Raw genomic sequence first — 27,120 nt, forward strand, 5'->3', positions numbered from 1 at the left:
TAACATTTGATTTGTTTTTATCATGGTCAAACTATACATACAGCTCAAATATATCCATATATCTGAACCTACAGCTACATACAGTAGTGGCATTAATATCAGCCCACTGTTGGAAACATGAAAATACCCACCTGGACCTGTTATAGTGTTAAATCTTAGGAAAGCGGTCAAGTAAACTAGAATTTGCAAACTCAAAGTGTGCAATAGACCACTGCAGGCCAAGAATACACTGCCCTGAGTTCACAGCTCAGTTCTTGCTCCTTCTGCACCTTCACTGAGGAGAAGAGGTCAGAGAGATTATGGCACAGACTTTCAGAGGGGTTTATGGTTAGAACATACCTACAACTTTGGATACTCTGGATACTCTCTTCTTCATAAAGCCTTTTTAGTTTGGATAGATGGGATAGAGGTTTTGGGGGTTGGATTTATGATTTATGATTTTCTATTTTGAATGCTGGTTATTATTAATCTGGCCCATCCTGCTCGACATTTGGTATTTTCCTGTCTCTTTGTCTTGCTCTACCTTCCTCTATGCCTCTATGTTTGTAGCACACAAACCATGTCATTATGGCTACACCCATATTTACTGTATATATAACAAATTGCCTGTGAAGTCTCTGGTTACTGCTGCAGTAACCACAGACTTCATGGACCCCCATCTATGTCCACTGTGAGCAACCATCTTTGAACAGAGGCGGTGGCTTATGACACCAAGTCATAAGCCAGTCCAGACGCTTTTCTTTCCCAGCTCCTTAGACTATGATGACCTGGATGACTGAGAACCTTCACAGACGCTTGTATGAGTATTTAGGAAGATGCCGATCTACTGAGAGTTTCCTAAACCATCTACAAGGTTGGCAGAGAATGGTCCAAAAAATTGAAAATTTCGATGTAGCATGCTTTGATGGGACTGTCAATGTGATTTGGCACTATGTAAATAAAATGGGTTATAATGCCTGTGAGATTTGCCACACTGCTTTTCCCAACTTTTTATGAAAAGGTCAGAAATATGTTAAAAGTAAATCAGAGCTGCAGTCATATAATTAATGATACAATAAACCCACAGTTATTCATACTTTATCATTTTTTTGATGGATCTTGATCTTATTAACCTCTTCTTTCTTACACTATATATTGTATTTTTCTTTAGTTATGCGTATTTATGATAGTGTGTGCAGAGAGGCACACATCACACACACTGTCTATAACACATAAAAACATTGGCTGGTCTGAAGAGTCTTGATTCCTGCTGCGATATTGGAATGGTCGGGTCAGAATTTGGCATAAATATGAAAGCATGAACCACACACTTCGGGCACATTGGGCACAGTTTAAACATCACAGCCTACTTGGGTACCGTTGCTGACCATGCCCATCCCTCCAGCTGTCAGAAGATAATGCATCATATCACAAACCTCAAATCAATTCATGATCTCCATAGTAACCAGATCTCAATCCAATAAAGCACCTTTGATATTTGGTATAATGGGAAAATTGCATCACACATGATCCTGAAGAAAAATGTCTTTTGGAAGCCTAGTGTTTTCCTGTTCTTGCTGGATACAGGATTTAAGGAGCTCTGCTCCTACAAAGTCAATCAGTGAAAGATGACGAAAACACAACTTGGCATTGTATTGCTGAAATATATACTTTATGGGTTCTTCCTTGTGCAAATGAGAGATCACAGCACACAGACCAGATCAGAAGCTTTATTGGTCTCAACAAATACTGACAAACAGCAAAGAGAAGTTAGACAAAGGCCCTAATATCAGCCCACTGTTGGAAACATGAAAATACCCGCTGGACCTGTTACAGTGAAAACCTGAGGAAAGCTGTTGTGTAAACTAGAATTTGCAAACTCAAAGTGTGCAACAGACCACTGCAGGCCAGGATATGCTGATCTGAGTTAAGGTCTACAGCTCAGCTCCTGCCCCTGCTGCGCCATCACAGAGGTCAGAGAGAAGCGAGACGAACTGAAGTACAAATCTATAGATCTATGGTTACTCTAAAATAAAACTCTATACAAACACAGTAGATAACAAAACAGACTGTAACACGAGAGAATAAAATTATAAATATAGACTTTGCAATTATTCCAAAGTTAAAAAATTTCTTCTGAAAATTCAGAGTTATTGAACAGTTATTTTATTGATTGTTTAAGAGACGCAGCCAATTACACATTTCCACAACCTGACAGATCCCAGCAGAGGTGGCAGGATGATGTTAAAAGTTAACAAGATTAGTAATGTAATGAGGAGAGAGCACATAGTACTGTGATCATGGTAGAAATCTGGTGACTGATGAGGCCTGAATGAAAACTGAAACACTGACATGACAGAAGACGATGGTTTTGTTCATCTCAGCATGGCGTTGCATCTCATCAAGACACTGCTAAGTCAAGAAGAAGTCTAATAAAGTTCACCCCAAAATCAGATGGACATGGACCTTTGGTCTCTAGGGCTATGTGTGCACGCAGATGCAACTTACCCAGTTTTGGAGACCTATGCAAACATGTCCATGAATAATATCTGTTCATCTGTTTTACAAGTTTATGTAATTTTGGGACTTTTGATGACGTATTTGATGTATTTTGTGTAATACTATTTTAGAATGTTCATTTTTCTCTTTTTTGAAATTCTAATGCCATTCTGTAATTAGGAGAGTTTTCTCATAACACCGTAATGATTTTTAAGATTTTCTAGGAATTACAGTTTTTGATTTATACACACTCAACACAATGATGAGACTCATTTTCTTAATTATGGAAACCTTTTCAGTGACTTTTGTCACTGTGAGACCGAAATGCAGTTGTGAATGTTTCAAATAAATGTCTGAATTTTTCTTTTCTTCATGCGAGGAATAATTTCTGTCATGTTTTTAACTCTCTCTTTCGTGGAACCACTGCTTTACTAAAATCAATGCAACATTTTTTGTTCACAGAACCCTTTTCTTACAATAAAAATCTGTTGATAACTTAAGTTTACATTAGAGGACAAATAAAAGGACTTGACTCTGGGTCTGTTTAATGTTCTGAAGGGGCCTTTTTTAATTTGACATGTGTGTTATGATTTTTTTCCCTGATATCTTAACATTACAAGTAAATATGATCAAATAAAGCAACTTGGATCAGACAACGGTGAAACTACTTCCCAGGACTGATTTACAGATAATATAACAAAACGGAGAAATCTATCTCAAGATGTTTTGATGCAGATTTTTTTTTTTGAACATCTCAGACAATCAACTGAGCACAGCCATGTTTCCTGGCAGAACTGCCACTGCTGATCATACAAGTTGTAAGTCCCACTTAAAGCTTTGCCTCCAGTTTTTAGTTCACCTGAATAAAGCTGTGCCCCATCCAAAGGGCAGGTTCTCTAAGTGACGGTTGGTTGTTTTCACATGAAGTGATAATGATGACAGTAACTGAATGTCGAAATGACACCACAGGACCTGCCAACAGAAAGGTCACTGTAACGTCAAACAAATTCAGGTGACAACAGGATGGAAAACATGGCTCGTCCGGATCAGAGAATAAGGGGTAGATGCCATGGTAATGGGGTCTATCAGGTTTGGATTTGGTCAGTTACGAGCTGCAAATGTCAAGTATTGGTATGCTCAACATGTGATTGGCTCCTATCCTTAGCATGTGATCGGCTTCTGTCCTCAGCATGTTTGAACATCAGGATGGAATTGTAGATCTTGAGGGCAGGACCGAGTTTGATTGACATAATCCGGATGATGTCCCGCTGGGTGAGCAGGAGGAAGGCCCGTCCATCAATTTGCTAGAACAGAAGCAGGAACAGATCAGATCATTGCCACTATCACGTCATTAGCTCTACACCACCAGATCATCTCGTCCGGTCATCTCACCTCGTCTCTGAACTGTTTTGCCTGTTCCTCACAGCCGGGGAGAGACTCTATGAAATCTGACACCTTAGAGGGAAAGAAAGAAAAAAAATCCATTTGTCATACAGACAGCCAGTAAAATGTTTGCAACGCAATGTACGTTAATACAAATAAATTGAATGAGCACTCTTATTTACTGTCACCACATCAATTAGTGAACTACATAGCTGCAGCATCTCTCCATCTCTTTTGCTCTCTGACCTGTTGGACGCTCCAGTGTTGGACAGTCTCAGCGTGGACTCCTGCGACACCTGGCAACAATTTGCGGTGTTGCTCCCAGCATAGTGACAGGTCGCGGCTGGGCTGTGCTGACATGGCTGAGAGGAAGACAGACTGGTGGAGGGCGGCCTGCAGACTGGATTCTAGAGGTCAGAAACACCAGTCAATGACAACCACATGGCAAAACCTCAACAACAAAAATGACAACACCTTAGTACCAAACAGCAGTGGCTTCATAAACAAACACAACCGATAACAGTGAGAACAATTTTAAACTCCCCAAATATAGAAATTTCTATTCAGTGGTGAAAGCAACCAACAGGGGAGTGAACAGCAACATTGATTTACAATATGAAATGTTAATGTGGTGTGACGTCATCCAGAAACACTGTTTTTCACAGTAAGACACTGAGAGACCAGCAGAAACCCCGCAGAGACCTGCCACATACTAAATATGAACTTATTTAATATGTGGAGATTCAGCAAGTCTCACCACTAAACACTAAGATGGGCATCACGTGATCCTGATCAATCAGCCGATTGGTAATTGGAAAGACTCGGATGTCCTTTACAGGATTAAGCACACAGAGAACAACTAAAACTGCAGCTACCATGGTGAAATGTTTCCATAGAAACAGCCACCTTATCTGCCTGCTGTTTCCATGGAAACAGTGAAGAGAGCAATGTTGTTTCCAGAGTGTGGATGAGTTTATATGTCAGTGACCGTTTCCACCATCATAAACAGCAGCGTTGTAGTTTCACCTTTTTTATGCCACAAAACAGCTGGGACACATCCTGTGATGCTGCAGCTGCAGATATGTCACACCTCACTTTTATTTCTGAAACATATGTATCTGCTTTCTGTCTTATATGTAAACTCCCATTCAAAAAGAGGTGCTGATGCATCTGAAGCTGTGTGCTAACTGACCCTGACCTGAAGAAGTTCAACACATAAAAATCATGTATTATCAATGACAGATTGCATTTTATACAGGCTTAGGCTGATTTTATACTAATTTCAGGCTCATTTTAAGATTTATAACAATAATAATAATAATAATAATAATAATAATGATAATAATAATAATAATATGAGGCTAATTTTAGGGGTACACCAACTGTGGGTGTAGGGAGAAATGGATAGGTTGCACTGCAGAACATGTTAGAGTACTGCTACACTTTAAACTGCTTATGTCTGTAGTATGTTTCTGCATACAGCAGTTCAAACATGAATATCTGTGTTTGTATTCAGTAGTTTAGCTGCTGTTGTCTCCCTGAAACCTGACGTCAGTGGTTTGGTGAATTCTGCAGCATAATGCAGAACAGTGAACAGTGAAGGAGCAACTCTCCACTTTAAACAACCCACCACCACCCTCCCCTCTCTCCCAACTTAGTACCTGGGCTGAGGACTCTGAGATGAGGCTCCTCCTCTTCCTGTTTCACACGAATGAATGTGGTTGGCTGGGGCATTCGGGTGGTTCTAGCCATAAAGTAGAATAAAAGACAACCATTATGAGTGGAAAAAAACAAAGAAAATAAAACAGCATTCTACTGTGAGTCCACTGTATTTTCACTCTACTGTGAGTCTATATTGAACTTAAATATTCAGAATCACTTGTGTATTTGAACAGGTTTTACTCACTGTGGGACCTCACCCTGTTCTCAAGACAGAACTTATTAAGCCAATTATTCTAAGTCATCTAAAGTGATGGAAACCTTCAATTCAATTCAATCTTATTTATACAGCGCCAAATCACAACAAGGGTCACCTCAAGGTGTTTTATATTCTAAGGTAGACCCTACAATAATACATACAGAGAAAAACCCAACAATCATATGAGCCAATATGAGCAAGCACTTTGGCGACAGTGGGAAGGAAAAACTCCCTTTTAACAGGAAGAAACCTCCAGCAGAACCAGGCTCAGGGAGGGGCGGCCATAAGCCGCGACCTGTTGGGGTGAGGGGAGGATGACAGGACAAAAGACATGCTGTGGAAGCTTGAAATTTGAATTACAAGTATGATTCAATGCAGAGAGGTCTATTAACACATACAGTCAGGTCCATAAATATTGGGACATCGACACAATTCTAACATTTCTGGCTCTATACACCACCACAATGGATTCCAAATGAAACGAACAAGACATGCTTTAACTGCAGAGTGTCAGCTTTTATTTGAGGGTATTTACATCCAAATCAGGTGAACGGTGTAGGAATTACAACAGTTTGCAAATGTGCCTCCCACTTCTTGAGGGACCAAAAGTAATGGGACAGAATAAGAACCATAAATCAAACATTCATTTTTTAATACTTGGTTGCAAATCCTTTACAGTCAATCACAGCCTTAAGTCTGGAACACATAGACATCACCAGACGCCGGGTTTCATCCCTGGTGATGCTCTGCCAGGCCTCTACTGCAACAGTCTTCAGTTCCTGCTTGTTCTTGGGGCATTTTCCCTTCAGTTTTGTCTTCAGCAAGTGAAATGCATGCTCAATCGGATTCAGGTCAGGTGATTGACTTGGCCATTGCAAAACAGTCCACTTCTTTCCCTTCAAAAACTCTTTGGTTGCTTTTGCAGTATGCTTTGGGTCGTTGTCCACCTGCACTGTGAAGCGCCGTCCAGTGAGTTTTGAAGCATTTGTCTGAATATGAGCAGATAATATTGCCCGAAACACTTCAGAATTCATTGTGCTGCTTTTGTCAGCAGTCACATCATCAATAAATACAAGAGAACCAGTTCCACTGGCAGCCATACATGCCCACGCCATGACACTTCCACCCCAATGCTTCACTGATGAGGTGGTATGCTTAGGATCATGAGCAGTTCCTTTCCTTCTCCATACTCTTCTCTTCCCATCACTCTGGTACAAGTTGATGTTGGTCTCATCTGTCCATAGGATGTTGTTCCAGAACTGCGACGGCTTTTTCAGATGTTGTTTGGCAAACTCTAATCTGGCCTGCCTGTTTTTGGGGCTCACCAAAGGTTTACATCTTGTGGTGAACCCTCTGTATTCACACTGGTGGAGTCTTCTCTTGATTGTTGACTCTGACGCACATACACCTACCTCCTAGAGAGTGTTCTTGATCTGGCCAACTGTTGTGAAGGGTATTTTCTTCACCAGGGAAAGGATTCTTTGGTCATCCACCACAGTTGTGTCCCGTGGTCTTCCTAGTCTTTTGGTGTTGCTGAGCTCACCAGTGCGTTCCTTCTTTTTGGGAATGTTCTAAACAGTTGTTTTGGCCACGCCTGATGTTTTTGCAATCTCTCTGATGGGTTTGTTTTGTTTTTTTCAGCCTAATGATGGCTTGCTTCACTGGTAGTGACAGCTCTTTGGATCTCATCCTGGCAGTTGACAGCAACAGGTTCAAAAAGCAAACAGCACACTTGAAATGAACTCTGGACCTTTTATTTGTTCATTGTAATTGGGGTAATGAGGGAATAACACACACCTGGCCATGGAACAGCTGAGAAGCCAATTGTCCCATTACTTTTGGTCCCTTAAGAAGTGGGAGGCACATATACAAACTGTCATAATTCCTATACTGTTCACCTGATTTGGATGTAAATACCCTCAAATAAAAGCTGACAGTCTGCAGTTAAAGCATGTCTTGTTCGTTTCATTTGGAATCCATTGTGGTTGTGTATAGAGCCAAAAATGTTAGAATTGTGTCGATGTCCCAATATTTATGGACCTGACTGTAGTAAGTGAGAAAGGTCACTGAAGAAGAAACACTCAATGGATCATGGGAATCCACCATCACCCTACACCTATTGCAGCATAACTAAGGGAGGATTCAGGGTCACCTGATCCAGCCCTAACTATATGCTTTACCAAAAAGGAAAGTTTTAAGCCTAATCTTAAAAGTAGAGCTAGTGTCTGTCTCCTGAATCCAAACTGGAAGTTGGTTCCATAAAAGAGGGGGCTGAAAACTGAAGGCTCTGCCTCTCATTCTACTTTTAAATACTCTAGGAACAACAAGTAAGCCTGCAGTCCGTAAGCTAAGAGCTCTAATGGGGTGATATGGTACTATAAGGTCATTAAGATAAGATGGGGCCTGATTATTTAATACCTTGTATGTGAGGAGCAGGATTTTGAAGTCAGTTCTGAATTTAACAGGGAGCCAATGAAGGGAAGCCAATACAGGAGAAATCTGCTCTCTCTTTCTAGTCCCTGTCAGGACTCTTGCTGCAGCATTTTGGATTAACTGAAGGCTTTTCAGGGAGTTTTAAAAACATCCTGATAATAACGAATAACAGTAGTCCAGCCTTACTGTTTGAATGTGGTCAAGTGTGTTTTTAGGTTATATAATCTATCTTATATAACATCTACTCAACTATCACCCACACACACTGCAAAATATGAACTTTATTCTGAAAATGAGAAAGTTCCTGAAGAAATTTTATTATGCCAGTGCATCATCAGTAGCCAACAGGAGCTAAGGATTCCTTTCTGGAGGTTGGAAGAAGTATTGGCAGCATAATGTGGGTACTTTGAAACAACCCAAATAAAGCCAGCTAAAAAGAGGTGACTCAGGCTTGAAATCTCAAAATTATTTTAAAAGGCCAAAGTATTTACAGCCATCCTGTTTACACAGCAATAACCATAAATCAAGTCAATGAGGCAGCCATAGGGCAATAATTTGAAGAGAAAAAAATATCATGAACTTTCATGGACCCTGATAATTAACTGTAATATTGTTGAGCTTTTATTTTGAAAGTCAAGTATTACTTGCTGAAATAATTATATGTATGCTGTAATCAGTGTTGGGGAGTAACGGAATACATGTACCGCCGTTACGTATTTAGAATACAAAATATGAGTAACTGTATTCCGTTACAGTTACCGTTTAAAAAGGTGGTATTCAGAATACAGTTACTTTGTTGAAATAAATGGATTACACGGCGGTACTTTCCTGTTTCATATTGTGGCGGGTCAGGACTGTTTGGGTTTGTTTGACAGCTACGCTCTGTTGTTCCAGGCGGAAGCGTTACGGTTGCCATGGTTACAGGGTGACGCTCTCTCTCTCTGCATGTTTCCTGGGTGAGAGAGCGCTTTTGTTGTTGTTGTTGTTGTGCTAAGCTAAAAGGCAGAATGCTACAGGCATGGCCCTAAAGAATGTAGCCTCATGGGCAGTGTAGTCCGTGCTGCAGCGAGAATGGACTACCATACACGTTATGTGTCTGTGAGCGAGGGAGGAAGAAAAAGGAAAAGTCCGAGCTGTCACGGAGCAAAAACGGGAGCTGGAAGCATGTAAATATAATAATAACCTAAGCAACCAAGAAGAGTGCCTGACGAGCCCATTTGTAAGTAAGCTATTAAGACTCAACTGTACACTGTGTTCGTGTTTTCCTCCGGAAAAAATAAGTTCCGTTGGAGCAGCCTTTCAACGCCTCTCTCTGTCTCTGGCAAGCAAAGTTGACCCAGACAACAAAGTAAAGCTATTTTTCGGCTACCAGCCCGACACGGAACCCACCGTACTAACCAGAGGTCCCTTTACTACGGTTCGGAGCCGCGGACCTTCAGTAACAGTAATAAATCACAGCAATAGTACATTCACGTAGTTGTAAACAGCACGATAATATATTAAGTAATCCAAAGTATTCAGAATACGTTACTCTCATTGAGTAACGTAACGGAATACGTTACAGAATACATTTTGGGGCATGTATTCAGTATTCTGTAATGGAATACATTTTAAAAGTAACCTTCCCAACACTGGCTGTAATTATATGTATGCTAAAATAATCTGAAAGCTGATTTTGTGTTTCAGTGTGAAAGAGGCAACTATAAGTGTTACATGTTATTTTATTATATATTGAATTTTATTTTGAAAGGTCAATACATTTAAACACTTCCTGTTTGTAAAGTAGTACTCATAAAAGAAGCAGTATGGCATCTTTAGAATGGTGGCAGTTATTGATGTGCAGAGGTAGCACCACAGAGAGAACACCATGTGACAATTTATTTGCAATGCCAGATGTAGATGTGATAAAAACACACAGCGTACGAAGTCACCTAATCCTAAATTTGCTCAGTGAATTCAGAGAATTCAGAGAATTTCCAGCTAAAAGGAGTCATGGAATTCCAGCATAAACAAAGCTTCTTCAAACGTTTCCATTTTTGGTGTTTTTTACTGTAGCCTTTGTGGCCAAAATGTTACTGTTAAAGGGGCTGATGTGAAGTACTTAAAGAAGGGACAAACCAGGGGGAAGACAGGAACCTATCCTGAAAGTAATCAGGCCTTGGTGGACATCAGGCATGGGATGTGTGAACAGCAGCACATTTTTCCTTTTGATGTTTGGAATTGATTTGACAGTTTGAAGGTGCCGTTTGGTTTTGTTAATAAATTTTATAACGTTATAGCAAAAATTGTCATAATTTCAGGACCATGGACAGTGCACACCATTTTCAAAGTCAAAGTCAAAGTCAATTTTATTTATATAGCACATTTAAAATAACTGTTGACCAAAGTGCTGTACATTTCAAATAATCAAAAGAGATAAAAGCATAGGAAGACATGACAACATTTTAAAAAGAAGCATAAAATAGGAAGATTTGAGTAAGAAATAAGACAAATAAAAGTAGTAAAAAGTCATTCTGATTTAAATGCGAAGGAATAAAAGTGGGTTTTCAGACAGCATTTGAAAGTGTCTAATGTTGGGGAGGTCCTGATGTGAAGGGGCAGTCACAGCAAAGGCTCGATCTCCTCTGTGCTTTAATCTGGAGCATTTGGAGCATTTGATCTGCAGACCTCAATGATCTTGCAGGACTGTACCAGTTCAAAAGATCAGAAAGGTATGAGGGTGCTAACCTGTGCAATACCTTAAAAACAAATAATAAATCTTAAAATCAATTCGAAAACTAACTGGCAGCCAGTGTAAGGATCCTAGTATGGGGGATGTGTGGTCTCGCTTGTGTGTGCCAGTTAGTAACCCTGAAGCCTGAAGCCTTTTGGACCAGCTGAAGTTAGCTAACTGATGACAGACTAATACCTGAGTAAAGACTATTAAAAAGTCGAATAACTCTCTCAAAGTCTCTGGAACAGAGGAATGTCTTCACTTTTGTAAGTAGCCGGAGATGAAAGAAACTGGTTTTGATTACAGCATTGATCTGTTTATCAATGCTGTAATGTTCTTAATAATATTCTTGTAATTACTGATACTGGACGCTCTATGGTCCCAGTTTTATTGGACCTCTCTTCAGCTTTTGATATGGTGAACCATAACATCTTATTATTAAGACTTGAGCACACTGTGGGTATTAGAGGCACTGCCCTTGACTGGTTTAAATCATACCTCGCTAACAGGTCCTTTTTGGCTAACTTGGGCACTTTCTCTTCCTCTGCACTGGCCTGTTGCAGTGTGCCTCAAGGATCAGTTTTAGGCCCTATTCTTTTTCATTGTATTTGCTCCCTTTAGGTGCAATCTTTGAAAATACAATATCACCTTTCACTGTTACGCCGATTACATACAGATCTATTTTGACCTTGTTGTGTCTCTGCATTACTTTCGAGAATGCATGCGTGAAGTCAAAGAATGGTTCCTGAGTAATTCCCTTGTCTTAAACGATAAGAAGACTGAGATCATTGTGTTCGACAGTAATATCCCTCGTGTCCAACTTTGTGCGGCTTTGGGTCCCTTTGCTAGCTCTTCTTTTGACTATGTCAGTTAGGTGTATTGCTGGATAGCTCGCTCAAACTCGATACCCTGTCTGCTGTACCGAGATCTAGCTTCCACCAACTGCGCCATATCTCTAAGGCTAGGCATTATGTTCCACATGAGGACCTGGAGAAGCTTATTCACGCTTTTGTGACCTCCAGGTTGGATTATTGCAATTCCCTGTAGGGCTGGGCCATATCATACCGTTCACGGTAATACCGGTATGATGTGGGGCAATGATAAGAAAATGAAATATCGCGATAGAATATGGGTAAAACACGCATGTGCCGTGCCTTTGTTTTCATATGCACATGGCGGAAAAAGCGTGCTGGCGACAGAGAATGAGAAGGGCGAAAGCGGATCGGTGAATGAAACGGATGAACCAGAATTGGTTTGTAAAAATGCTGCAACTTCAGTGGTGTGGAACTGGTTTAGCTTTCATCCGTCAGATACACAAAGCACTATTTTTGGTAGCGCAAGCTAGCGGGCTGTCGTTATTACCGTGTTTTTTGGAAAATACGGCACACTTAAAATCAATCCTTTGATTTTTCTGAAAATCGACAGTGCCCCTTATAATCCCGTGTGCCTTATGTATGAATTCTGGTTGTGTTTACTGACCTCAAAACAATTTCATGTGGTACACGGCGCTGGAAAATCTGTCAAATGTTTTAGTACGACTTTGCTAAGCTACGAAGCTGCACCGCTTGATGGATTATCGGAGCATTACGGCCACCGTAGGCAGGAGCCTCGCGGAGTGATACGTACTGTGCTTCAACAAAATATTACCATATTGTGTGTATATAACCTCCTCTTTTTAAGTTTTGTGGATATTATACATGGTTATGCTGAGGATATGTCGGCCAATTTCCACTGGAAATGCCTTTTGGTTAAACTGTCAGCAAGGATTTTGCATTTGCACTGTTAAATTTTTATATAACTTTAATGCACATAAAAAACAGCTGCTTGTTTAAGTGAAAATACGTTGATTTTTTTTTTTTTTTTTTTTGCACGAATAAAGTGGAGTTGTAAAGTAATTTGTCTAGTGTCAATTATATCGTCAGTTATATTGTTATCGCAAATTTTCAAATGTATATCGTGATAAATATTTTTGGTCATATCGCCCTGCTCTAATTCCCTGTACTTCGGTCTTCCCTCTTCTCTTCTCCTTAGACTGCAAACAGTCCAAAATGCGGTGGCCCGCCTCCTGACTGGTACCAGGAAATTCTGCTCTATTACTCCTGTTCTAGCTGGCTTGCACTGGCTGCCCATTAAGTACCGTATTCAATTTAAAATATTACTGCTTATGTTCAAAACCATTAATAAATTAGCGCAGAGTCATCTTAGTGAACTTCTTAGGCCACATACTCCTGCTAGAACACTTAGATCTGCTACTCAACTACTTCTGACACAACCTAGATCTCGGCTGAAGTCTTGGGGTGACCGTGCGTTTGCTCTGGCTGCCCCGGTACTGTGGAATAACCTCCCCCTCGCTATCCGCGCCTCTGATTCTATTGCACTGTTTAAATCACGACTAAAGACCCACTTATTCAATCTTCCCTTTCCTTCTAGTTAACATTTCACTTATGAGTTCACATTATGTACTTTTATGCTTATTTTAATTCTTTGTTTGATATGTATCTGCTGTTTCTCCTATGTATCTGTGACAGTGATCTGCTTGCATACCTGGTACTTGCTTTGGTCCTATTTCTATTTACCTTTCTTTTATTCTCTATGTTACTTGTTAAGCACCTTGGTATACCCTTGGTTTTTAAGTGTGCTTTATAAATAAAGTTTATTATTATTATAATTCGTGTCAAAAATCACTCCTAGGTTCCTTGCAAAAGGTTTTCTTTTTTTATAAATTTCTAAAGGGCCAAAGTCGTAGTGGTCACAGGGACCAAACGCAATGACCTCTGTTTTTTGTTCATTAAAATTAAGAGAGTTTAAAGCCATCCATGCCTTAATGTCTTTCAAACAATCTAATAAAACCTTCAGAGGACACACAGATTTAGATTTCAGTGGCAGGTAAATCTGTGAGTCGTCTGCATAACAATGACACGAGATGCCTTTTTTTTTTTTATTGAGCCCATTGGGAGCATATAAATTGAAACAAGGACTGGGCCAAGAATGGACCCCTGAGGAATCCCACAAGAAAGTGAGGTTTCTAAACTCATGAGCTGCACTACATTTTTTATTTGCGGGCCTACACAAATTCAGCTGCATGCATTATGACAATATATAATATATAGATCACAAATGTACACACGCACAACTCCCTCATGAAATCTCTCAAATTCACTTTTTTCACTAAACAAATCCAACAAAACTGTCACCGTAGGCCTACATTTAATGTCCACATGTATAATCTTTATACATGTACATGCTCTTCTGACTACAATGTAACAAACTGCACCTGTCCTTTTAGTAGATTACCTGCAATTAAACAGCATCTATTGGTTTGTGAAATAGCACTAGATTACACGGTTCTTGTGAGATTGGGCATGTCCAACTCAAATAAACTTTTGTAAATCACCCATAAAACTACTCACACCAGTGCTATTTGGGGAATGTACTCACATGCTACTTCGCCTCATTTAGGTAATCTGGCTCTTTGTATCAATCATAAGACTGGGATTATACTTTCTATGTCTGCAACCCTGCTAGGGTCCACTCAGGTTAGAGTGACATAAATTTCATTATCACGTAGTGAGCATCAGAGTCCGTGCGGATGTCTGTGTGCCTCCCTGATTTTGTGAGTGCACAGACTCATCTGCGGAAAATTTTAAAAGCCAGATAAAGAGACAGCTGGAAATAGGGGCTGAATAGTCTAATAAACCTGATTTATAATTGTGTGGCTCGATGCTATTCTATTAGCACAGTTAATGATGAGAATAAGAAATCTGACAAATAATATATAGTGTGTCTCAGTGCTTTTCATAGTTTTCAGTCACGTGACCAACTTGCTACCCTGGTGGGCAAAACATTATTCCATCATGATAGCCAATCGTGGACCATACTGCAGGACAGATGTGCAAGGAAAAACAAAGATGTGAAGAGAAATTGTGTCAAAACTATAATAACTATAATAAATCTGACGAATAATAAACAGTGTGCCTCAATGCTACTGCACTGGCAAATTCAATAATTATAAACCTGACAAATAGTTGTGTGCATCAGTTATATTACACACACAATTATTAGCACACTCAATAATAATAATAATAATAATAATAAATCTGATGAGCCTTGCCACACTCAGTTAGGTGACAGAGTGCGACAGGCAGTAGGAGATAGAGATATGTCTGAGTAATGTCCCTGATTATGGGCTAATTTTAGGGCCACTTCTCTTACAAACACTTAACAGGCAAACAGAATCTTGCCTCATCTTCTCACTCTCACCTGTCTGTCAGCCTTCTTCTCTTGCCAAGAGGAACCAGCAGCTCCTCGTCTCTGGGTTCAGCCTTCTGAAAGCTCGTGCTGTTTAACACAGAGAGAAACAGATACCATGTAAACACCACTTGTTTTTCAGAATTATTTGCAGGACAAAATAATGACCAGCTGTTATTCTTCTGGAATAATAGAAATAACAGAGATCCTCTTACTGTAGACGTCATTTCCCATTCTATGTTTGTTTACATGCTTGGAGAAGCTCTATTCTCAGATTTAACAGTACAAGATCCACAATAAAAGAATTTTCTCCACCAGTCTACAGTTACCTGTCTGACTGGTTGCCATGCTGGCGCACGGTGACAGGTATGAGGGTTATGACTCGTTCTCCTCCCAGCCTATCAGGAAGCACCATCTCCTTACGCATGTTAATGTCAGAATATGGACAGCCAAAGGCACTAGGTGACAGAGTTAGACAAACATTTAACAAAAGAGAAACACAAACACCGAGAAATTACAACCAAGCAAACACGAATCACCAACAACAGAAACAACTCAGCAAAACAAGTCAGCAAGCACAAGCATTACAGAAATATGACTCCTCTGTATTTAGTCATAGGCAGGTACGCAGTATTTTGAACAAGCTGGAGGCGTGACAGAACTGGCTAAGTCCAACACAAAAGTGTGTTACAGTAATCCAACTGACACGTGTATTACTGTCACAGTAGCTGCTGGGTCTAAAACCCAACATTTCAGTCTTCTTTTCATTCAAATGTAAACAGTTCAAGGCTATCTGAGCTTTAATTTTCAGCAAGACATTCAATAAGTGGTTTAATTGAGATCCTTCTCCTTAAAGGTATGCTTTCTAAAAATGGATCCCAAAAGAAGGAAATAAAGTGAGAAAAGCAGTGGGTCTAAAATTGGCAAATTTATCAATGAAAAAAGTACAGAAATGTATTGCACATATCAGACGAGGCGTCCAAACAGAAAGACTGTGAGGCATCAGGAACGGAGTCAATGGTCTTACGTGTGTTATGACAGTCAGATGAAATAATTCTCGATAAAGTCTTTAAGCAGTGCAGTGTTAAAGATGGTCATGGTCTTTTAAGATTTGAACTGACACCTGGAACTTGTCCTTCTTTGACCTGTGTTCAGCTCTGCGACACTCCCGTCTGATTGCACGAGTTCTATCATTATCTATCAAATTTTGGGTCATGGATCTGTGGGGTGGGTGAGAAAGGTACTTGTGATTTCTTTGTGTAACAGGTATCTGTGGTTTGTGAGACCGGTTTCTGTCACACTTAAAAGGGTAAATGTTCCTGTGATGGTTGTATGAGGTAGGTACCTGTAAGGGAATTAACTGTAGTGTTTTGTATGAGACAGGTACCTGTGGTGTCCAGTGTATTTGGCTCCTTTGATGTGTCCGACTCCTCTGCAGCCTGCAGTAGGACATACTCCCTGAGAGGGGGAGGGCAGGTGGGACAAACCTGTCTCACACACATGATAGCAATGAGTGAATCTGTCCTGCTATAACTTTCCTTCTGAACTGTAACACTCTCTGACCTGTCTGTCTGACTAGTCTGTCTCTCTCTGACCTGTATGTCTGACCTGGGGGGGGTTCCAGTGGATGTCCAGTGCGCTGACACCAGCCAACAGGATGCAGGTCGCAGAGGTCGCTGTCACACCACACATCGAACTGTGTCGACCACCCATCGTAATGAATCTGTAGACACACACCTCGTTAAATACTTCCTGGCATCAAACGTGCACACTTGACTATTGAGGTATCTCATGTCATGTTATGCGCGTGAGAGTTGCTTGCTGTATTGGATGTGTGCTAGGGAAAAATGTGTATTCCCTGACTGGCTGCCAGTGGTTCTGGGAGGTTGCTGGCTACTTCTGGGTGAAATTGGGTACAAAGAAAGTGCTGCAGCAAAAACCTAATAGCGATTGCTCTAGGTGTTAGCAAATTGCCAGTTTGCCTGCATCTTGATGCATAAACTTTTCTGGAAGGTTATCTGTAGTTTTTCATGCAAATATTAACTGCTAGCCAAGCAATAGTACAACTTGAAAAAATGCAACACAAACTGGAAATGGAGAAGATAAAATAGGTGTTTCAACAGGGGGTTATATGACTGGTTTATAAGCCTGATTCACTTGAATTTAGCAACTGTTTTCAAAGTAATTCAACCTCCAGCAACCACTTACAACAAGTCAAGGAATACTTATTTTTCTCCTCACTAACTCATGACTGGTTGTTGTCAGACATTCTGGTCTGGTCTGGTCTCTGTGACTGGAGCCTTATTCACTAGGTCCTATATTCTGACCTATATTCTGTCACATGTCCAAAATGGTAGACGAGTTAACGATTATCACTACATTACACACACAGGTACACATTACCTTCACCCTGTAGTCCTCTGTGTCTGTTACTGTGGCAACGCGTATTAGCATAGGGTTTCTCCTGTCAACTGCCTCAAGCTTATGGTTCACCTGGAAACGATGTGGCGCTCTCTGTTGGACAAAAGTACAGGGAAAGCTCTAAGTTACCAGAAACAGCTTTCTGATTGGCTTCCTGATTGGCTTCATGTTTGCATGAGCCTCCTCAATCCTCACCAGAGTAAAGGCTGAAATAGGAGCAGCAGTAGAACCGGTCTCCTGAAGGTATTCCTCCCACACAAAGTTTTCAGGGTTGGGGTGACCTGAAAAAAAAAGTACTACAGAGTTTTACAGAGGAATACTATATAAAATTATTATGTGCTTAAATTACTGTATAGGGTGTGTCGTCAATTAGCAGCTGGTTCATTTGTGCTTTGTCCTTCTCCCATATGCTCTTCCAGTATTGCTCAGTCTCCAACCTTGGTGATGCTGTTCTCATGTTGTTCCCCTGCCACTGAGAGTACACCTTGGATGGTTCTGCCTCCGATAGTTGGTCAACCTGGCTCCGTGCTACCTTGATCTTGGCCCCTAGTCTCCTTCTCCACTGAGGGTACTGCTTTTTTTGGCTATTCAAATGGTAACTTAGCATCTCACTGATCACTGCTACCAGAGTGTAGATCAGCTGGTTGGTCTCAGTAATGGGTAGGTATTGTCCGTAGTGCTGCATTCACATCACCTAGTAGATCTTCAGAGGGTTCTGAGGGTACTTCACGTAATCTTGGTAACAGGCTACGGCGTGTCCAGGTTTCAAGCTTCACCGTGATCCTATCTTTCAGGTCAGTTCCTCCTGAACTCATCGCTTCCTTCCTCCATCACACTTGGGGCTTAGTACCCAATCTCAGGTACCCGACATGGCGTCCGGGCTCCCCCTTGCCATAGCATTTGTGTTGCACCTCGTCAATCCCTAGCCGTCAGAGCTGTTCCTTCTTCCGAATTTTGGAACACTGAGCTACTAGTTGTTTCGCCATCAGTCTGGATGCTGGGTATCGATGTGTGAGTGTGTTTGTTATTTGCCTGTCATTCTATGGTAATGTAAGTTCGTAAGCATAGAGTTCAGAAGGACTGCATACCCTGTGGCGCAGTAAGAGGTCGTCCCTGTTCTTCACACCAGCCCACCGGATGGATGTATGGACTGCTACTGTCACACCTGGTGGATCAGTACAACCATCAATCCATATACCCGGTTTAAAACATGTTAAATAATAAATACCAGGTGACATGAAACAGCTCCAACACTACAACCTAAAAATACTGAAAACAGAAAAAGTCTGTCGTCCTTCTGTCTCACCAGTAATCATATGTGTCATCCCAGTTGTCAAAGTGAACAAGGAAGCGGTCATCGATGACATCAGCAACAGAGGCGACACAGACAAGTCCAGGATTCTTTCTGTCGACTGCCTCCAATTTCATCCCCACCCTGAACCCACATCCCTAAAAGACAGGCAGGGGATAGACAGATACGTGGTCAGACAGACAAGAGTATCTTGACTGCAGTGCAACAGGTGAACAGAAAGGTTCGACAGACAGACTGTATACTGACTCCAGTGCAACATGTGAACAGGGCTGCTGGTGCAGACTGAGAGTCTGTGGACTGAAGGTACTGCTGCCAGTCAAACTCTGTCTCACTGTGACCTGCAGACAAACAGACAGGTGTGGTAACCCATGCCATGTAGTTACCTCTGAAGGGACTGGTCCACTTGTTTTTTACCTTTAGGTGGATGAAGCTTGTGGTTGTGCTCTTTACACCAGCCTGCCGGTCTAATATTGGGTGAATCTGCATTTACCCAGAAGTCATAACACTCTGAGTACCCATCAATATGAAGGCGTAGCCGACAGCCAATCGCCTGATAGAGACAGGAGGGCAATGAGACTAGATCCAAACAGGAATGCGTATGTGGATGTGAGTGACAATTTTACCTCTGCTATGGTCACCACACAAAACATGGAGGGGTGCATTGGGTCAATGCCTTCCAACTTCATCCCAACTTTAAAACCAGTTTTTCTACTAGGAAAGGTCTGGGACTGAGAGTCAGGTAAAAGAGACAGAAACAGGTCAGAGAGAGTCAGGCAGAGATCAGACAGATGTTTTCTTTTTTTACTTTTAAATATTTTAAAGATATTTTTAAAAAACTAGACAACTTGCACAACAATTCAGACAGCATAACAAACTTGCTAACCATTATTTAAAGATAACAATTGTTCTTTAACATTTTGTGTTTGAGTTCCAGCAGTTACAGTGATGCAGATTGCAGTGCAAAATCACACTGGGTTTTCAGCAGGAAATGCATTTTCTACTTTTTATTTTCCCTATTTTTGGAACCCTATCTATACCTGAAAGACTAATAACCACATCGTATATTTATAATTCTCCCTTTTAGATTTGTGTGTTAAAGGGGAAAATGTTTATGTGAGTGCAGTGAGACTGTGGATTTGAACAAATCAAACACCTTGGAACTGTTAAGTCTATAAAAAAGGCTAAAAGGTTGAGTGTGTTTTTGTAGCTAGAGGGTGGTGGGGGATTTGGTGGATCTTTGAGCCAAAGAGAAAAAAGGTTGTCATTTAAAGTATTGGCTGGGGATTGGCAGCACAGTGGTGCAGTGGTTAACAGTGTTGCCTCACAGCAAGAATGTCTTCAGTTCACCTCCATCACCTGGGCTGGGCCATGTGCGACCGATTTGGTCGCACATGCGACCTAATCTCTCAATCGTGCAACAAAAGAAAATCCTAGGTCACACTAGTGCGACCAGCCATTCGGAAAAAAAAATGTGTGTCTCTGTGTGGTCAAAAACAGACACACATTATGCTGATATCGTGGTCTAAACCAATCAGAGATAGTCAAGGGCAGGACTTCTCTGATTGGCCGTGGTCCAGATATTCCTGTAGGCCTACACGTGTGTGCGTTTGAAAGTGTAGGCAGACAGAGAGAGTTGAGCAGCCTAGGCCCAATAGAAGTGGATGTAGCTGAACAATTGATAACGTTTTCTTTAAGTTAAAGCCTGATCCGTTCGAAATTCATAGCCAGTGCTCTGACACAGAGCCATCAACCTCTCAGGTTATGTCTAGCACTGGTCCGGAGACAGCATCAGATAACGAGCCCCATACGATCGACTCCGAAGAGAGCAAGTTTCCCTGGCTGAGATACAGTAAAGCTGACAACATGATGCACTGCATTTACTGTGGTGATTGTGGAAAGACCATGGCTGGCAATACTGCATTTGTGACTGGTGCTAATACGTTTCAAATTGAAATGCTGAAAAAGCACAGTGTACCCAGACAACACATTATACGCCGCGATAAATGCACTGCAGGCAGCAGCAAACAGGTCGTCAGAGGAGACCGAGATAATGATTAAGTTTAACATTGCCTACGATATTCCCAAAGAAGAAGTTCCGTTCACTAAGTTCAAGTCTGAAATAATTCTTCACAAGAAAAATGGCTTGAACGTAAACCCCACGTACAGAAATGATGTGGTGTATGCCCAGTTTATAGATAAGATATCAAGCTGTTCAGATGTTCAGATATTCAGAGGTTAGGTTTGAAGACTGAGACACTTTGAGGCACTTCTAATTTAGATTTTCTTTTTATTTAACATATTTTGATGTTATAAGTTTAAATTTCAGCTCAGTGAAGCACTTTAAGCACAAGCACTTTTTCAGTAACTTATCTCTCTTGTAGAACTGTGCTCCAAATAAAGAACTTTGTGCTGACAAGATTGTTAGTAAATCATTTACACATCAATATTGTCTGTATGGACAGCAATGTTCAAAAAAAAGTGAACATGTAAAACTGCGGTGTTAAGCGATGCAGTTGAAAAATTTGGGTGCTCCTAAGAAAAAAAGTTAGGCGCACCAGTGCAACAGTGGCAAAAAGTTAGTCTAGACCACTGTGTTTTCCCTGGCTTCCTCCCACAGCCTCTCTCTCTGTGTTAGCCCTGCCACAGACCTGCGATCTGTCCAGGGTGTACCCTGCTTCTTGCCCTATGTTAGCTGGGATAGGTTCCAGGCTCTCCCTGATGAGGAAAAGAAGAAGAAAAAGGATGGATGGATTTTCTGGTTGCGTTCAGGTATTCTAGCAATTATCAGCTGGTCTCTCATGCTGTGTATTAGGAATTACAACACTGTTTATTTAATTTGCAAGTTTTCTTATTGACAGTTTCAGTTTGTTCAGTTAAAGGTTCAACAGTTGACTACAGTAATACTTGGATTTTCTACAATTTGAATTTGGATCCATGGAAATTCTAGATTATTGCAGAATTCTTTGCATTTTTCATGTATTAGTATTAATAAATCCAGCTTTCTGTCAATGCTTGTTGAGAGACTGACTTCTGTTTCAGCAGTCTGTAGGTTCTTGGTGTAAGTATACAGATCCAGCTTCAATTGTTTTAGATGTTTTGGCTCTGTAATGTTATTTTATCTGTTTTAGTAGTGGCCAATAAAATCCTCTCGGTCTGTTAAATTCACCACTGTGCTATTTAATTTGTCAGTGTTCTCTAATTGTTTTTATGTGTAGTATTGCCTGAGTTAATGGTTCATTCAAGAGTCACAAGCTAACTGACGCTGTTGTTGCTACTGTCCCAAAAACAGCACATTCTCCCTCTTTCTCCCTCCTCTTTTCTCTGGCTTCCTCTCACAGTCTAAAGACATGTACATTAGCTTTATTAGTGATTCTAAATTGGCAATGGACAGGAGGCAGAGAGTGAGGTAGATAGTTACCTCGGTAAACATTGTGAGCGGAGCAGCTTCAGCCTTCTGCTCAGTTAGGTACTGCTGCCAGGACCAGGACCGCCTCTTCACATTCACTGAGGATCACAGATAATCACATCACTGCTCCAATTACTCTGTTTCATTTCTGCTTCAGTAACAGCTGTGACATTCCTGCTGAAGTCGTTGAAGGCCAAAAGCAGGTAACCTCACAAAAATAAATGTAGGTATATATATATATATATATATATATATATATATATATATATATATATATATATATATATATATATATATATATATATACACACACACACATATATATATATATATATATATATATATATATATATATATATATATATAGCTACATATAAACAGTGGTGTGAAAAAGTGATTGCCACCTAAACCTAATAACTGGTTGGGCAACCCTTAGCAGCAACAGCTGCAATCTAGCATTTGCGATAACTGGCAATGAGTCTTTTACAGCACTGTAGAGGAATTTCATCTTTTCAGCCCCATTGGAGGTTTTTCAAGTATGAACCACCTTTTTAAGGTCACGCCACAGCATCTCAATTGGATTTGGGTCAGAGCCTGACTTCGGGTCAGGATAGGCCACTCGTTTTGTTTTTCTTAAGCTATTCAGAGGTGGACTTGCTGGTATGTTTTGGTTAATTTGTGCTGCAGTACCCAAGTGCGTCTAACCTTCAGGTCATGAACAGATGTCCCAACATTCTCCTTTATGTTGTTTTGATAGACAGCAGAAATCATCGTTTCATTTACCACAGCGAGTCTTTCAGGTCCTGAGGCCCCAATCACCTTTTCACACAGGGCCATGTAAGTTTGGAATTTTTTCCCCTTGAAAATGAACACTTTCATTAAAGAAACTGCATCTTGTGTTTACTTGTGTTATTTTTGTCTAAAAGTACATCTGTTTGATGATCTGAAACATTTAAGTGTGACAAATATACAAAAAATAGGAAAACCGGAAGGGGGCAAACACTTTTTCATACCACCATGTATATTTATATATATGTATATAGAGATATAACACCTACATTTAGATACTGCATTTTATGTTTCCTTGTGTTATTTTTGTCTAATATTTAAATCTATTTGGTGAGCATTTAAGTGTGACAAACCCTTTTTCACACCACTGCGTACGCGTGTGTCTGTGTGTGTATATATATACATATACATATATATACACACACACAGACACACACACGACCAATACAAGGTTGTGTGGCTCTGTAAACATGACAATGTTTAACATCCTATATATGGCAATGAGGTATTTACTTTAAGGGCAACACACACAGACAGTGACTGTTTTAATGTTTAATGTTAAGTTGAACGCTTTCTCAATAGCTCAATAACATATTAATGAAAATGCCAAGATTTTCATTGATAAGTTATTAGTGCAAAAGTCAAACGTTATTATAAAGATAACCTGTAATCCATTTTTATAAGAACTGTTAATTACTTATTAATTAAAAGCTAAACTTTTAACAGTCTAGGAAGCTATGGCAACCTGCATATGCTCATCAATACAGTTTTTGTTTACTACTAGCAAAACGCCACCTTTTGAGCAGTTTTTGTCAGGCCTACATCGATACAAATAAATGTATACAAATGCTAGTGAATATTAATTTAAATATGGGCGACAAACATTAAATGTACATATAGACATATATAAATACATAAGCTACACGTATTATAGTAAGATGATGAATATATGATATACCACAATCGTATACCAAGCTGTTATATATCACAAATGCCTGCACAAATCTAAATACGCAAAACAGTTTGCAGACATTCACAAATTGTTACACCTTGCAGACTGAAAGGGATCAGGGTCCTAGCAGGTGAACTGTCAGTTTAAACAATAGGGAAAGATTATGCACATCAAAACAAATGAAAAAGAAGTGGACACAAACAACAGTGAATATCTGGAACAGAATTGTAAAAAACCCTGAAAGAAATGTTCTCATTGGTTAGGAGAAAGTAGGTTTGGTGAAGATTAAGTTTCAGGATAAGAAGTGATCTTGCTACACAGCAAAGAGTGTGAAAGCTTTTCTTTAGATAAGACTTACATCTGTGACATCAACTGGAAAGTGAAAAAAGATCAATGAAAACGCTCCAAAGCTGATCTGCTAACAACTAGTTAATAAAGTTGGAACCATCTTGATGAACAATATTAATAATAATAATAATAATATTCTACACAATCTGAAAATGTGACATTCAAGAAAGTAATCTAACTTGTTTGAGTTATGTTTCATGAACCCAGAATGTTCAACTATTAACATCTGTGCTTTTTTATCTACTGTACAGTAAAAAAAAAAAAAAAGCTGAATTGGGATCCTTCAAGTGTAGTAAGTCCACAGGTTTTGCAGGAGTTGTAAAGTAAACCTTTTTCTCTTTAGCATCTGACTAAAATACAATCTTAACTCTAACAACGGTGGATTTTACAGAAAGAGTTTACTCAGGTGAGTCAGGAGCTGAGTGTGTTACCTTGAGCGCTACTGATTTTGCTCTTCATCTCTTGTCCTCTTCTTTGGTTCCTATCTGCTCAAACAGAAAACAAACACAGAAGTAAAGTTCAAACTGATGTTGTTCGGATAAAGTTCCAGCAGTTTATTATCTGAACCAGTCAGGTAATCAATGAATAAATCATTCAGTACATACTTAATAATCCAAGTGGGTGCAGCAAAAATCACACCAAGAACACAACACATAATCCTCAACGAGATGAAAAGGAGTGACAGCAACACATCTGAAAAAATTACTATTCGTTAATGAACTATTAAGGTAAGGACACCATGAAGGATACAACTGCTCTCCAAAATAAACAATAAAATATGATGTCTCCAGTTTTTGAAGACTACCTAAATGTTTCACAGTACCACTTTACTCTGTTACCCAGTGTTTCTGCTTCAGGCTCTGTGCACAGTCACATAAAAAGGGGCATGTCATAAGTCATAGGTCACATATTCTAATCAGAGACGTTATCAGACAATGATAAAATTGTTATTAAAAATCTATAAAGAACATAAAAATCTAACTAAAAAATGTGATGCAAGTGCAAAAAGGACAAGAGATTAAAGCTGCAGAAAACATTGTTGAAACAGTGTCAATAGGGAGCAAACAGCAGTCAAAATCTAAATAACAACTTTGGAATGTTCTTCAAGAAGCCTAAAATACTATTCCTGAAGACTTACTAAAGAAAGCTGCCTACGACAGTTCAAGCTGTGTTGAAGAATAAAGGTGAAAAGCTCATAGAAAAGTATAAACTCTGTGTTTGCCTTATATACTGTATATCCATTTATGTTTGCACATCTGAATAAATTGCTGCACCTTTTTCCCCATTTTCCCAGCAAAATATAAAGTAAATAGGTGTGGTTCACGACTTTTGCACAGTACTGTATAAAGTAAAACAAAAGATATCTTGCATCCAAAAAACTAAAATCATTAATATTTACGAACGTTAATCCACTTGCACTGTCAAGTGGATTAACTTTTTCATAGTCACGTTAGAATTTCAGTTTCAGGAAATAAAAAGTGAAAGATTTAAGATTAGAATAGTCTTTTAAAGGAGCACAGAGACAAACATGTGATCTAAACTCCAAACTCTAGTCACAACAGCTATAACATCAACTACAAAAACCTCAACATCAACACCAGCATTTTGACTCTGAATCAATTAAATCACCAATGAGCAAATTGTCAATGATTTTTGACAAAAACATTGTGACTACACTTGTCATCATTTTTATCATGGCAGGAAGCAACGCCATTAAAACACACAGGAAGTCAACACATTCACCTTCAAAATAAAATCCTACATGTATTTGGGGGCAACTGCATTACCTCTGAGAAAATGAAATCCATCAGATTCTCAAAAACATTTGTGGCTGTCAGAAATATAAATGTGACAGATAATATATTGAAGACATTAATTAATCTTATATAATAATTATAAGATATTAATTATGTTTCATCTCAGGGAGTATTTTCATGTATACATCAGTTTGAAATGGTTAAAGTACTGAAACACTGAGTGAGTAAATATAACTGAGTGAGCACACTCAGTTATATTTATTCTTAATATACAGAGTAAAACAATCTCTCTGTAGCCGCTGTACCTATTAATAATACACGATTACATGATTAAATTGTTATATGTGACCCAATCAGCTTATAATACATTCTGTTTAAAATATACAAAGTAAAGTTAAAGTTATGAAAGCACTCGAGGTGTACTTGTCCTGTTCTATAAATCTACACAGATCTCGTTAGGTTTACTGATAATTATTGTTTGGATCTCAAAAAACTTTAGGAGTTTATTTTGATTGTTTTCAATTCTGAATTTTATTTTTAAGAAAAGCATAATTTAAAAATAAAGTCTAATTACGTCCCCCTGTCGGGTTTTTCCCACTCTCTATTGTGGTTTCTGGACTTTCATTGCAAAAAAAAGACGTCTGGAAAGATCTTGTTCGGCAGCAAAAGCTCTTATTATGAAGGCGCGAGCGGAAGCGCGCCAAATGAGTATGTCCCGACAGCTTCTTTCAGGAAACAAACAGCGGAATGAGGCGGCGGTCCGCGTCTCTCCCCGTCGCCCTGAGCGCCCCTGTGAACGGCAGCAACAGCGACAAATAGGCAGCTAAAGTAGCTACAGGGCCAGACAGAGAGGGACGAGGCGAACCGACCCAAGTACCGGAGCGTAGTATGAGACTTACCAACCGCGATGAGCCGTCTCAATCTGCTGACACACGAAACAACACGGAAACGCCGAGAAACGG

The 27,120-nt window shown here is 39.8% G+C and overlaps 1 protein-coding gene across 1 annotated transcript; it reads right to left on the bottom strand.

Moving 5' to 3' along the window:
- Positions 1 to 1,693: 1,693 nt before the first annotated feature.
- LOC134634857 (lethal(3)malignant brain tumor-like protein 4) lies at positions 1,694 to 27,120 on the bottom strand. The gene is made up of 18 exons (XM_063484276.1): positions 27,058 to 27,120; positions 24,833 to 24,886; positions 22,325 to 22,410; positions 19,530 to 19,634; positions 19,321 to 19,456; positions 19,153 to 19,244; positions 18,901 to 19,043; positions 18,683 to 18,759; positions 17,790 to 17,875; positions 17,577 to 17,687; positions 16,782 to 16,896; positions 16,561 to 16,660; positions 15,503 to 15,631; positions 15,186 to 15,263; positions 5,523 to 5,605; positions 4,108 to 4,268; positions 3,871 to 3,933; positions 1,694 to 3,782 (listed from the first exon to the last, which is right to left on the bottom strand). Exons 2-18 carry the CDS (start codon positions 24,858 to 24,860, stop codon positions 3,600 to 3,602), a joined length of 1,776 nt encoding a protein of 591 aa, XP_063340346.1. The 5' UTR covers positions 24,861 to 24,886; positions 27,058 to 27,120; the 3' UTR covers positions 1,694 to 3,599.

This window comes from Pelmatolapia mariae, linkage group LG9 (assembly GCF_036321145.2).
Source record: "Pelmatolapia mariae isolate MD_Pm_ZW linkage group LG9, Pm_UMD_F_2, whole genome shotgun sequence".
Lineage (NCBI taxonomy): Eukaryota > Metazoa > Chordata > Actinopteri > Cichliformes > Cichlidae > Pelmatolapia > Pelmatolapia mariae.